The 14,012-nt window shown below is 49.8% G+C and overlaps 1 protein-coding gene across 1 annotated transcript; it reads left to right on the forward strand.

Annotated features, from left to right (window-relative positions):
• Positions 1–3,355: 3,355 nt before the first annotated feature.
• SYNPO2L (synaptopodin 2 like) lies at positions 3,356–12,709 on the forward strand (the record flags this gene model as incomplete). The annotated part of the gene is made up of 4 exons (XM_081253544.1): positions 3,356–3,460; positions 4,669–4,820; positions 5,252–5,766; positions 9,047–12,709. The coding sequence occupies 4 exons, from the start codon at positions 3,356–3,358 to the stop codon at positions 11,209–11,211; spliced, it is 2,937 nt and encodes a 978-aa protein (XP_081109670.1). The 3' UTR covers positions 11,212–12,709.
• Positions 12,710–14,012: the final 1,303 nt, after the last annotated feature.

Genomic DNA, 14,012 nt, shown 5'->3' on the forward strand with positions numbered 1-14,012 from the left:
TGATTTAGAGTCCTGTAGCGATTTCCTGCTGACCCCTGGCCCCATTGATTTCCGTCTTGGAGGTTCTCACCCATGAACTTTGCCGGTCTTGAGATTTGCAGAGCGGAACGTACAATTTTTTTAAATATAATTATTCTGATGTAATATATCTTTTTAAAATTTATTTATTTTGGTTGACCCATGGGGCTTGCAGGGTCTTAGTTCCCTGACCAGGGATCCAACCCGTGCACCGGGCAGTGAAAGTGCAGAGCCCTAACCATTGGACCACCAGGGAATTCCCTTAGAACCCTGTAACGTTAAAGGGCACTAATTCTGCTTTCTGGGGTCATGTGTTCAAGTTCTGGCTCTGCAGTTCCCTAGCTTGGGCAACTTAATCTCGGCCTCAGTTTCTTTCATTTGTAAAATGAAGAGAATATGAATGCCCTTCTAAAAACTTGTTGAGAGTATGGGATTAGGTCACAAAGATTGCCTGGCACCGTAGTAAGTGCTCAGTAAAGGTCAGCCGTTATTAGTTAACCGTTTTTATAGAGCGCCTTGGTTTAGACGCAGAGCACTGCCACAGCCACATATTCTCTACTCTTAGAATGCCCCCAGCCTGTTGGAAGAGCTACAGTTCCTGGAGTAATTATTATTACGCCATTTAATAATAATAATATTGTAGCTAATATTTGTAGGAGTTTTAAAAATATACATAACCTCATTTAATCCTTTCAATAATCCTTTCATTTAATAATTATTTTTTAAGCCTTGTTGTGTTACAGCCATGTTCTTGGGTCCGGGAATACAGTAGTGAACAAACAAAAGTTCTTCGCCAATTTAAATAAGGCTTTGTAATTACATACACGTATGATAAAACTATAAAGAAAAACAAAGTGGGAAGTCCCTGGCAGTCTAGTGGTTAGGACTCCATGCTTTCACTGCTGGAGGGCTTGGTTTCTGTCCCTGTCTGGCAACTAAGATCCTGCAAGCAGCCTGGCCTGGGGCGAAAAGAACAAGAAACAAACAAACAAAAAAACCCAAAGTAACAAAATTCAGGCTGTTGGTTACCTCTGGGGAGGGAAAGAGAAAAGTATAATTGGGAGGAACATAATGGAGCATCAATAATATTAATAGTGTTCTATTTCTTAATATTCACATGGATATTTACATTATTGTTATTTGCAAATGGTTCATATGTATTATGTACAATTCATTTCAAAATAAAAGTTTTTTTTTAATAAGGAAGAAAAGAAATGGGGAAAAAGAGCACTGGTGTAAAGGAAGCATTTGAAGGGAGAAAAACGTTAAATGAAGAATTTTATGACCAATGCGGGGAAAAGTTCTTACTCTCATATTGTGCACAGTAAATTTTAGTTATTCTGAGGCACAAAGTGGTTCATTCATTGAAAAACTTGCACTTCTAGTCGTTGCTGGAATCTGTTTTTAGGCTTTGAGCACGTTTTAGTGAACAGGCAGATTTTTCCTGTCCTCAGGAGTTTATAGTGGAGGTCAGTGTTTCTCAAACTGTGATCCTGGGATCAACAGTATCAGTTTCACCTGAGAAACCTGTTAGAAATTGCAGACCCACCCTAGGCATATTGAATCAGAAATTCTGCAGGTGGGGCCCAGCAAGCTATGGCCCTCTAGACAATTCCATCACACACTGAAGATTGAGACCCACTAGTCTAGATTAGTAATTTGCCAAATTCAGCTAACATTTGTTGAGCAATTGCCATAAACTGGGCCCCCTGCGAAGTATTTTCACATAATTTAACCCATTTAGCACATCAGCATAGGAAAGTAGGTATCCTCTGTCTTGCTTAATGTTGCACTCCTAGTATGAGAGTTTAAATTCATAGTTTCTTGACTTTGTATAATATATAATATTTGTATAATATATAAATTCATGTAATATGTAAAATGTCATTACACATCATCTAATCATATACACATTCCTATTTTAGGGAACCAGTAGCTTTAAAAGTTTTCCAGGTGATTCCAAATGCACTTAATTGATTCAAACGTGCAGGGTTAATTGAAAGCCACTGGTATAGCACAACGGCTTACATGTAGCTAGCGCTCAATAAATGTTTGAAGAGTGAATGAATGGATATGTAGATACTCTTTTTACTGATGAGGTCAAGTACCTGCCCAAGGTCATACAGCTAATAAATGATAGAACAAGAATCCAAGTCCAGTTCTGACTCTAAATTCCAAGTGCTTTCTATGACTGCATCAAACACCAAGGGGAACAGCACTTAGCATGCTATCAGAGCAGCTATTCCAGGGACTTCTGTAGCCTTTAATAAGTACAGCACCACAATATTATGTTTTTTAAAAGAAAGAGATCTCTTAACATAGGGCATATTCATGTAATGGAAACCTAAAAATAACTAAATATTTTATTATTGACATGGGTTGGCATGTTTATGCACACCTATCTGTACCCACCTTTCCATGACCAACTATGTGTTGTCAGAGGTAATTTATTTCACCAAACATTGAGCACCTGTTACATCAGTCATTTCTCTGGGGGCTGTTGGTTGGCTTTTACACACAGTCCTTGCCTTCAAGTTTCTCACAATCTAGGAGGGAGACAGGCATATAAAGAAACCGTAATATTGGCTGAAAACTACAATGATAGAAATACGAACAAGATACATATTTTGCCCAGAGGAAGGAAGGATTAATTCTATAGGTAGGGAGTGAGGAGATGGGCAGGAAAAGCTTTATGGAACAGGCAACACTTCAGCTGGAGCAGGCTGAACAGAGTTCCTCTACATTGCACCCAGCACTGCAGTGGGATATGGATCTCCACTTTGATTAATAGGTTAATTCATACAGCAAAGGGGCACTCTTTTCTGGGGATCTTGCAATCTCGTGGGACACACCCAGCCATTCCTTGCTCAGGAATTGAAGCCCCTGCTGCTGCCACTTTGGAATAAGCTTTGGAGGAGAGCAGTTGGGATTAGTCCATGGTCCTATCAGGGAAGGCACAGTCCCTGAAAGGATGTACCTTAGTTATAGAGCCCACAGAGCTAGTACTCTGAGTCCTGAGTAAAAAGCCCATGCAGGAGAATGGGAGACAGGGGAGGGCAGAAGTTTTCACTATAATTAGCTCTGGGAGTAATACAGCTTGGGGAGGGAGGGGAGTACAGCCGGCAACTATTTTGAGCACAGCTTCGATTGACAGGACATGTGTGCTGGACTGTACTGATCTCAGGGCCAAGCTGCCTGCCTGTGGTGTGTGCTGTGGGGTGGAAGGCCTAGGGCAGCAGAAGCAGGACAGCCAGACAGGCCGGACGGGGTACCAGCACCTCGACTTCTCTCCCTGGGACACTGTCCAAACTCCGAAGGCCATAGGCCAAGCTGAGAGATGGGTGCTGAGGAGGAGGTGCTGGTCACACTGTCTGGGGGAGCCCCCTGGGGCTTCCGACTTCAGGGGGGGGCCGAGCAGAGGAAACCTTTACAGGTATCCAAGGTAAGGGAGCCTATATTGAGATTTCAGGGAAAGGGGAACCCAAGGGAACTTGGGAAGAGTCATGTGGTGGCCTGTGGGGGGAGAAGTGGGAGGCTGTGAAGAAGTGGAGTGGGGGTGGGTAGGTGGTTGAGGAAGCATGCTCACATCTGACGGGGGGAGTAGTGTCTGAGCACAGCCTTCTTGTGGGGGGCTATTAGAAAAGGGAATTCCTGGTTTCTGGGAGCAGAGAAAAAGGAAGACTGTGCCTCAATTTCATAGAAGCAGAGGCCCAGGGCTGGCCATCCAGTCTCTGCTCTCCTGGGTCTGTGCCCCTACTCCAAACTCCAGGAATGTAGGGAAGGTTGTAATTTCTCTCTAACTAAAGTGGTATGTGATGATCTGAGGCTCTCACCAAGCCCAGCCCAGCCCTGCCCTGCCCCTGCCCCAGCCTTCAGTCCTCCTCTTTCCCTACGCCAGATCCCTTCTCTCACTAGGCAAGACTTTTTTTAGGGCTAGGAGGGTTATGGCAAGATATGACCTGTCAGATGAAGTTGTTACCATTTTGGTTTCATAGCACAGGTTTAATTTTCTCAACTATAAAATGTAGGTAATGATAGTACCTACTCCATACGTACTAACTTCTAAGGATTAAATTCAATAAAACATGTAGAGTGCTTGGCACTGTGCCTAACATTTAGTAAGCACTAAATGTATAGCCACTATTACTATTACTACTTTAACATATGTACATGTGTGTGCACAACCGGCACACATATACATACACAATCGCAATCCCTCAGAATCTGCTGGACTCCCTCCAATCTGAAGTACTGTTCTAAAATCTTGACTGGGTAGATAATGGTGCCTAGAACTCCAAGGACTAGAAGAGAACTGTTGGCTAGTATAGATACTTCCTTTGGAGGAAAATCTTGAAGGGATAACCACCGTTTCTACAATAGTACGTCCCGTCCCCCCTTGCAGTTTTCCCCGTCTTTTTCATTCAGTGATTACCCTACCTCCCTTTAAAGGATGTGTTATTCTCTCAAATCTGTACCTTCTTCCCTCTAGATTGACCCCCCCCCTTAACTGTCACCCCTTGTCCCTCCCCATCCTTTCTTACCCTGTAAAATTCCATCCACACACCAGTCCCTCCTGTCCTAACTCCTTTCATTCTATTCCCTCCTTGGAGCCCTCCCTCACCTACAGTCTCTCCTCCAACACCTTCTCAGATCCGAAGACGGAGCCAGGCTGGCAGAGCAGGACTCCGGGAAAGGGATCAGCTTTTGGCCGTCAATGGGGTTTCCTGCACCAGCCTCTCTCATGCCAGAGCCATGAGCCTCATCGATGACTCAGGGAATCAGCTTGTCCTCACCGTACGGCGGTATGGACCCCTGCCACCCCAGCCTACACCCATCCCCCTAGTCCAGGGCTTCCATTGCCTGTCTCAGCTCTATGTCTCACTGGCCTGACTTCAGCTACTGACAAGTACCCATTTCTGCTTGTGTATCTGTGCTGGAGTACAGATGTTTGTGTATGCCTCCCAAAGCACTTGAATGTGGGTGCGTGGGCCTATTTAGGCCCCTTGCCTGTCTTTTTATCATCACATCTCTCTTTAAACCCACTTCCAGTCAAAGCCTGCCAAGCAGATTTGCCTACCAGTTCATCTTCAGATCTCCACTCTTCCCAGCCCATCCATTTCACCTACATGCCAGTCCCCTCTCTCCCCTTACATCCTTCTCCCATCTCCTCCAGATCTCTCTAGCTCTCAGTCATCCAGCTCATTTCTTAAGTTCTGTCATCTTTTCCATCCAGGGTAGAGGACGAGGGGCCTGTGCGATCTCCATCCCCTGGTGAGCTTCAGGCACTGTCACCCTTATCTCCGCTGAGTCCTGAGCCCCCTGGTGCTCCAGTTCCCCAGCCTCTCCAGCCTGGGAGCCTCCTCTCTCCCCCTGACAGTGAGGCTTACTATGGAGAGACAGACAGTGATGCTGATGGCCCAGCCACCCAGGAAAAGCCCCGCCGACCCCGCCGCCGAGGCCCAACAAGGCCCACCCCTCCAGGAGCCCCACCTGACGAGGTCTACCTGTCTGACAGCCCTGCAGAGCCAGCACCTGGTGTCCTTGGCCCTCCCAGCCAGGATGACAGCCGCGTGAGCTCCCCATCTTGGGAGGATGGGACAACCCTTCAGCCACCCCCGGCTGAGGCCCTGCTGTTGCCCCATGGCCCCCTCCGGCCTGGCCCTCATCTCATCCCTATGGTGGGGCCTGTTCCCCACCCAGTGGCAGAAGATCTGACTACCACCTATACTCAGAAGGCCAAACAAGCCAGTGAGTGCCTGAACTCCTTTTCCTTAGTCAGGATCCTTCAATCTGAGCCCTAAATCTAACCCTCCACAACCATACATTCCACCTACCTTATGCTTCCCTTGGATACAGTCTTGGGGACAGGTGGAGAAGAGTAATGGATAGGAGGGGAAAATAAGTATTCTCACGATCCCCATTAGTTTTGCTGTTTGAACTAGTGTGACAAAAAAGTACAGGGGGCTCAACCCAACCCAGGAACAGGATAAGTAGGGAAGTTGGAAAGGGACATGAATTGATGAAGGGTTTGCTTGTCGTTGCTATGATTTTGCTAGGTGTCAGACGGGGTGAGGGCAGAGTGCAGACATGGGTCAGGGGAGTATTTGGAAGCAGGACAGGGATACAGGGACTCTTCAGTGTTAATCGCAGGCATAGCATCAGAGCTACCTTTGACATTGCTAGTTCCATTAGGATTCCTGGGGACTGGGAGGCTATGGAATAGTCATGAGATCTCTAGGAGGTGGTGGAGGGAGGGATCTCTGGCTTCTTATCTTAGGCGAGAATGTAGGCCCCAGCAGAAAAAGCCAGTTCCACTTATCTCAGGCTCTTTACTATTTTTGATGTGAGCTACAGAACGAAGTCTAAGAGTGAACCTTCTCCCTGTCCTATGCCTCCCATACCCCTCCTCTAGAGACCTTTCTTGTCACCTTGGAAATCTCAGGGTTACCCCTCTAGTTCTCCTCTCTCGTTCCTCCCCTCCACCATTCTGATTCCTGATCCATAGAATTTTGTGCCTCTAAGTCTGGAATAGAGGCTAAGGACGTGACAGTTTACCATCCGACATCCCTGAGAGTGTCCCACGTCCCACAGAGAAATTCCAGATGCACACCCACGATCTCAGGCTTATCCCCAATTCTCATTTTAGCACCCTCTCCCTTCCCCATCATGCTCGGTGAGACTGTAGTTAGTGAGTAGCTCAGGGATATTTTTAGCCAAGCAGACCTCATTGTCCAGTGTGGTGGGGTAGGGGGAAGGGTAGGCAGGTGTCCATGTCCATCATACCAGGGTTTGTGGGGCAGCCCAGAGAAGGGAGGGGGTCAGGCTCCAAAAATAGCACAGTGAGCTCATTCAGCTACCAGCTCTGGGGATAAGACAAAGGGGCTTTAAAAGGCGTGGGGGGTGCCTCAAACTGGTTCTGCTCCAGCCAACACTGCCTTTCTCGGCATGGAGACTTTTGAGCCCATCAGCCAAGAGCCTCTCAGCCAAGCCAGTTGCGACAATGCCCCGAGCCCAGTTCCTGAGCTCCAGGACCCGTTCTATGCAGGTACTACCCTCCCACAGCCAAGAGAGTTCTGGAATCTAGAATGGAGGGGACTACATCAATAGTTTGGGAAGGGAGGTCTTTGGGAAAGGTCTTACTCCCTTACCCCCTCCTCCTTTTTTCCTTCCTCTTCCTTCTTTTCTTAGGAGTTTCACTGCCCTTTTCTCAGAATGGGCTGATGCTATGGCCACATGTCAAAGGGGTTTGTGACCACATGAGCTATGGAAAACTCATGGAGAGAGGGTGTATGTGTGAGAGAGAAGTGTGAGTAATCTATGAATACATGAAAGCATGTATGTGGGAGTCCATGGGAGAAGATATGAGTGAACAAGAAAGTGTCTGGATACATGTGCAGCTAGTGTCAAGAAAGCTTTGATAGTAATAATTATTCACAGTGCGGCTTAGGTTAAATGCTAAATCTACCTACATTATCTCACTTAAACCTCATAGCAACCCTATGAGGTAGACGTTATGTGTTATGTTATCATCCTTCTTTACAGATGAGGAAACTGACTTCAGTGAGATGAAGTAACTCTCCCAAGAACCAAAAATCTGAACTAAACTATGACTCCAGTGCCTATCTCTAGTGCACAGTACTATTGTGTGGTATGAACGTTGGAATGGGTGGAATGAGAGCCCTAATCAGAAGGGAGCTTTGATATCTTGAGTGGAAAGTAGATGGAATTTCAAGAATTTTTCAGGAGGAACTGGGGATCATGGATCGGAGAGTATCTGTGTCCGAGTCAGGGTCCTAGCAGCAGGGCAGCGTTCCCATTTCCTGGCTCCACCTCCCAGGCCCCACATGGCATGGGAAACCCTGTCCTGGCTCCCCTTAGCACACAGTGCTTGTGTGCCTGCCTGGTAGTGTCTACCTGAGCTCTCTACCCAGAGGGCTTGGAAAATAGGGGGCAGCTCTGACTGTCAAAGAAGCCCACCCCACTCCCACCCTCAGCTTGGGGGAAAGGAGACTGTATCAACTGGTGACTTTGGGATATCCTAAAGATCTGGAAGCTTTCCTTGGAGAGCAGCACTCTGGCTTTTCCTGCATCTCAGATCTGAAGCCATCCCTGCCTGTGAGTAGCAGGGGTTTAAGGCACAGCGGAGCACCTTGGATTTAGAAGGCACTTAAATTTTGTCCCAACAGTTAGTGACAGTGTCTCTGCTAGGGGAATTCTGGGAAGAAGGGCCACCTTGAGTATGCATGTATGTTTTTGTGTGGACACGTGTATTTATACATGTGTATATGAACTGGGATGTATATAAGCTAGAGTATATGGGGATGAGAGAGAAAAGTACAGATGAGAAAATATGCCCATAGCCACCACTCCCTAGAGCCATATTCTTGTTGAAGTGATGTGTGGTGGGAGTTATTTCTGTGAAGGTATATGACGTGGATCACATGATGATAGTGGAATTATGAATGAAGATCCTCATTGCTAAGGATCCTTTGTGTCCTTATTATAGGGTAAGGGGTAGGAAGAGGGGATAAGCCCCAAACTTTCTGAGAAGTCCCCTAACAGGGTCTCTTTGGTGGGAGAAAAGTGCCCCTTCTTATTTTTTCTTACCCTGGGACCTACTTCATGTCCTTGCCTGCCAGGGGAAGTAAACCCCCTTCTACCCCAGCCTCACATTGCCAGCCAGGAATGGAGGGAAGCAGGGGAGGCATGCGTGTGGTGTGGGTAAGAGCAATCTCCTGAAAGATAGGAGGGAAGAGAGGATAGGAGGACAGCTATGGTCAGAGTGGTGTCAGGGCAGCCAACTACCCTCTGCCTTCCTTTCAACTGTCCTTGGTTTCACCTTTCACCTCCACTCTGGGTCCAAGTTAGAGGACTTTGCCAAAGGCAGGAGAGACCTTGTGGGTCAGGCCAGTGAGAAGACCAGAGGTGGGAGGCCTGAGGGAGCTGGCTGGGGGGGGGGGGCGGGGGGCAGGTGAGAGCCTTGGGGAACAGAAGATGCTCACTGACCATTCCCTCCTCCTCTCCTCAGAACTGCAAAGGGCAGAGAGCCTCCAAGAGAGAAGTGTGAAGGAGGCCAAGACCAAATGCCGGACGATTGCATCCCTGCTAACCGCAGCCCCCAACCCCCACTCGAAGGGGGTACTGATGTTTAAGAAACGTCGGCAGAGAGCCAAGAAGTACACCCTAGTGAGCTTTGGGGCTGCCGCGGGGACAGGCGCTGGGGAGGAGGACGGCGTCCCTCCGACTAGTGAGTCCGAGCTGGACGAAGAGGCCTTCTCCGACGCCCGCAGCCTCACCAACCAGTCCGACTGGGACAGCCCCTACCTGGACATGGAGCTGGCCAGGCCGAGCTCAGGCGCAGCAGAGGGCCAGGGCCCGGGGCTGGGAGGGCAGCTGAGTGAGGCCTCTGGACGAGGGGCCCAACTCTTTGAACAGCAGCGCCAGCGCACAGACTCCAGCACCCAGGAGCCGGCCGGGGATGGTCCAGCCGCCACGCTCAACGGGCAGGGCCTGCAGTCACCACCTCGGGCACAAAGCGCTCCGCCAGAGGCTGCTGTGCTCCCATCCAGCCCTTCGCCGGCCCCTGCAGCCAGCCCCAGACCTTTCCTCCCTAGCGGCGGAGCCTCTACCCCAGCTCCAAGCATCTTTAACAGGTCAGCCAGGCCGTTTACTCCGGGCTTACAAGGGCAGCGGCCAGGTACCACCTCGGTTATTTTCCGGCCCCTGGCTCCCAAGAGGGCAAATGAGAGCCTGGGAGGCCTCAGCGCCGTCCCACCGCCTTTCCTGTCCTCTCCGCAGGGGACCACTCCTCTGCCCAGCTTCTCTTCAGGGGTTCCCAGCCACGTATCAACCCCCGGTTCCCCCAGCACCCCACGCTCCTCCGGCCCCGTGACGGCCACCAGCTCCCTATACATCCCAGCCCCCAATCGTCCTGTTACGCCAGGCGGAGCCCCAGAGCCCCCCGCCCCCGCTAGCGGAGCTGCCATGACCTCCACCGCTTCTATCTTCCTATCGGCGCCTCTGCGACCTGCTGCACGCCCAGAGGCCCCCGCCCCTGGCCCCGCAGCCCCTGAGCCCTCCAGCGCTCGGGAGAAGCGCATCTCCGTGCCAGCTGCTCGCACCGGCATCCTCCAGGAGGCCCGGCGTCGGGGGACTCGAAAGCAGATGTTCCGGCCGGGAAATGAGGAGACGAAGAACTCGCCCAACCCGGAGCTGCTATCGTTGGTGCAGAACCTGGATGAAAAACCCCGGGCTGGGGGTGCGGAATCTTGTCCAGAGGAGGATGCCCTGAGCCTCGGGGCTGAAGCCTGCAACTTCATGCAGCCACCAGGGGGCAGGAGTTACAAGACGTTGCCTCACGTGACAGCTAAAACCCCGCCTCCAATGGCTCCCAAGACCCCACCCCCTACGACTCCTAAGACTCCACCCCCAGTGGCTCCCAAGCCCCCTTCTCGAGGGTTCCTCGATGGGTTAGTGAATGGGGCGGCCCCTTCAGCTGGAATCCCTGAACCACCAAGGCTTCAAGGCAGGGGTGGGGAGCTGTTTGCCAAGCGTCAGAGCCGAGCGGACAGGTATGTGGTGGAAGCACCTGGTCCTGGCCTTGGCCCTCGGCCCAGAAGCCCTTCTCCTACCCCCTCCCTGCCCCCTTCCTGGAAATATTCACCCAATATCCGTGCCCCACCTCCAATTGCTTACAACCCACTGCTCTCACCCTTTTTCCCCCAAGCTGCCCGAACTCTCCCTAGTAAGATCCAATCCCAAGGGCCTCGGGCAGCCCCCAAGCAGGGCATTAAGGCTTTGGATTTCATGCGGCACCAGCCCTACCAACTTAAAAGTGCCATGTTCTGTTTTGATGAGGTTCCCCCGACTCCTGGACCCACCTCCTCAGTGTCTCCCAAAACTGCCCGAGTCCAGGAGATCCGCCGATTTTCGACTCCAGCGCCCCAGCCCACTGCAGAGCCCCTGGCACCCACTGTGCTTGCCCCCCGAGCAGCCACTACATTGGATGAGCCCATCTGGAGGGCAGAGCTGGCCTCAGCCCCTGTCCTTAGCCCAGCCCCTCCTCCAGAGTCTCCCAGGGGTCTTGGGACCTCCCCCAGCTCCTGTGGCTTCCAGGTAGCCAGGCCCCGGTTCTCAGCTACTAGAACGGGATTGCAGGCTCATGTGTGGAGGCCTGGGGCGGGCCACCACTGAACAGGGCACAGCTCCCAGGACCAAGGGGAGGTGGAACATCTAGTTCCTAAAGTTGCTTCTACCCAACCCGCCCGCCCCTGCCACCCCTCCTTTGCAGGCTAAATTCCCTCCTGCCAGAGAAAGTTTTGGAGTTGGTGTCCCATCTCCCAGCTTCCTCTTGACTCCTAACCTCCCTGCTGCTTTCCAACCTATAATACTATCTTTGCTTTGGTGTCTGTGCTTCTCTTTGTAGTTCCTTGCCTGGATCTCTGTCTTTAACTCTGTCTCTTCACCTACACTCCTCCACTGGTCTCCATTTCTCTACATTTGTGCTTTTTTCTGTGGGCCTTGTTTTAACAGTCAATGAGAAAGACAGAGAAGTTACCACTGAGACCTCAGGCAAGAAGCTCACCACCAGACAGGCAGCAAAGGGACTGAACTGACCCCTATTTGCACGAAATCACTTGCTGCTCCTCACTCTTCTTTCCCAAGCTTGGCTGGCATTTTCCTAGGTGTGTGTGTGTGCAAGTGTGTGCGTGCACACAGATGTGCTCTTCTGTCTGAGGCAAGAGTAAGAGGAGCGGTCTAAATAAAGACCCAATCTGGGTCTTACCCTTGCACTAATGAAAGAAGAGTCAGTTATCCTCACATAGAATGTCTGGTGGGGAGAAAGAGACTCATTAGAGTTAAAGATCATCGTCTGTAGCAAGTGTAGAGCATCTGGTGAAATTCATAGAGTATGAGGAGACTCGAAGGACCAGGGCAGTTTGTATGGGTTGAGTTATACCAGCTAGACCAGGAGTAGAACTAAGAATTCTGTTCCTTGGGATTTCAGAAAGTTAGCAACTGGAGAGGCCCATGCTGAGCAACAAAGCATCCAAGAAGTGAAAAGAAAGAAAGAAAATGTCCTCTGAGAACAAACAAATCATTGGCTTCATTGTCTCATGAACTTAAGACAGAAAGGAGAAAAGAACCATGATGTGGAAAGTGAGGTAGAAACCAGGAGCAGAACAGAAATGAATGAAATTGATTGAGCCTCAGAGAGAAGCATGGTGAGGGAGAATACAGTGTTGGTAGAGAGTAAAATTGGATAATAAGAAACCAATCATGTACAAAAGGGGGATTGGGGAGAAATTTGAGGGAGAAGAATGTATTTGTTAGAGTGAAGGGGGATGGTGGTGGAGGGATGCGAGAGTGTGTGCTGAGTGTTGAAAGACAGGTATCTGTGCTACCTCCTTTGAATCTGTCCCTCTGTCTTCTGCAGCTTGTCATAACTACCTGAGAAAGGGCAGGGAAACACCCAGAGCCAAAACCTCTTTTTAGTTCTACCCCATCCCTCAAACCCTAGTTCTTATTTCTTTCCGGCTTCAGGTCCTGATCTCTGATCCTAGAGGGATATGGACTCCCCTCTCACCATGACCACCACCAGTCATGTTTGCTGCTTGATCTGGAAATTGATCATTTCCTTTGCATATTGAGTGTGAGTCACACAGTACTTTGGTTTGTGCACAAGAATAAACTTATGCCCCATATCTTCTGTTGTTGTCATCTCTTCTAGTTTTATACCTAAATCCTGGTCTCCCCTTCATCTTCTCTAATTCATTCCCCTGATCTCCTGATTCCTGATCTCTTTCTCAGTTCCTACCCTCCTATTTTTTACTGTTTTGCCCTTCACCCCCTGGTCTTTTGCTCTTCTCTACCAATTCTGTCCTGCTCCAGTGTAGCCACCTCCATCACTCCCCCAGTTCTCTCTCTCCAGATTCTCCCCTTCTCCATCCCCTGCTCCATACTTCTCACATGAGGCCTCAGCTTACAGAACCTAGACAATTTGGAAAGGCCCTCTAAGCCTTTCGCCATCAACATTTCCCAACACCCTGGAGGAAATGAAGGGAAAGCAATGGCTGAAGTTGAAGGTGGGGTGAGAGAGGGAAGAAGGAGAGAGAGGGTGGATCAGCGTGGATTGAGACTAATAAAAAAGAGAAGGCACTGAAAGGCGGCTAGAATTAGACTTCTGAGAAGGGGAATGCCCCAGTTCTACCAGCAGGGGGCAGATTTGTGCCAATAACCAGTCCCATGACCCTGATTCTCCCAAATATGCAGCCTCTCAGAATTTCAAAGGAAGGGCTCAGAGAGCCTAGGCTAAATATTCTGTCTTCATTCACTAGGTAGGTTTAGGTACTCAATCATAAGAGACCAAAATTTTGGTTGGTTTTTGAGGGGAGGATGGTAATGATGACGAAATCACCTTTTGCTATTTATGTTTTTTCATCTAATTGCTTCTTTGGGTTAAGAGAGAATGGAGAAAAAGGACAAAAGATGAGGAATCTGGAGGCTAAACTGGTCTGGGCAGAGGCCAAGTAGAGGGGAGCAGGGCGACCTTTCAGCCCCTAACCTGAACCTATAAAGTTCAGGATGGGAAAAGGACATGGTCAGGAAGAGTGGGTAGCTCACAGAGGGACAGAAAGGTATTCTGGGGACTACAAAAGCCACTTCCTAAGGCAGCCACAACAGGGTGGTGGATACAGCAGAGGTGCAGCAGCTGGTTACAAAACCTGAGCAGAAGATGGAGAAGGATCCAGGATGTTCACGTAGCTACTGAGGAAGGTGCCGGGCAAATGACAGGTTTCCCTGGAGGGGGCTCTCAAGCTTGTGCCCTTTCCCAGAGGCTTCTCTAGACCAGTGTGAATGGGACAGTCCAGATCCTATGGGGTGTGTGCTCCCTTTGAAGAAAATCCCAAGTAGGAGCCTCAGAGAGTAAAGCCCTGGCAGGTCAGAAGCCTACGTGTACCCCTTCAGGGAGAAGTGACATCTGGGACTTCCCT

The sequence above is a fragment of the Mesoplodon bidens genome (genome assembly GCF_964165515.1).
Source record: "Mesoplodon bidens genome assembly, chromosome: 1".
NCBI classification, from domain to species: domain Eukaryota; kingdom Metazoa; phylum Chordata; class Mammalia; order Artiodactyla; family Ziphiidae; genus Mesoplodon; species Mesoplodon bidens.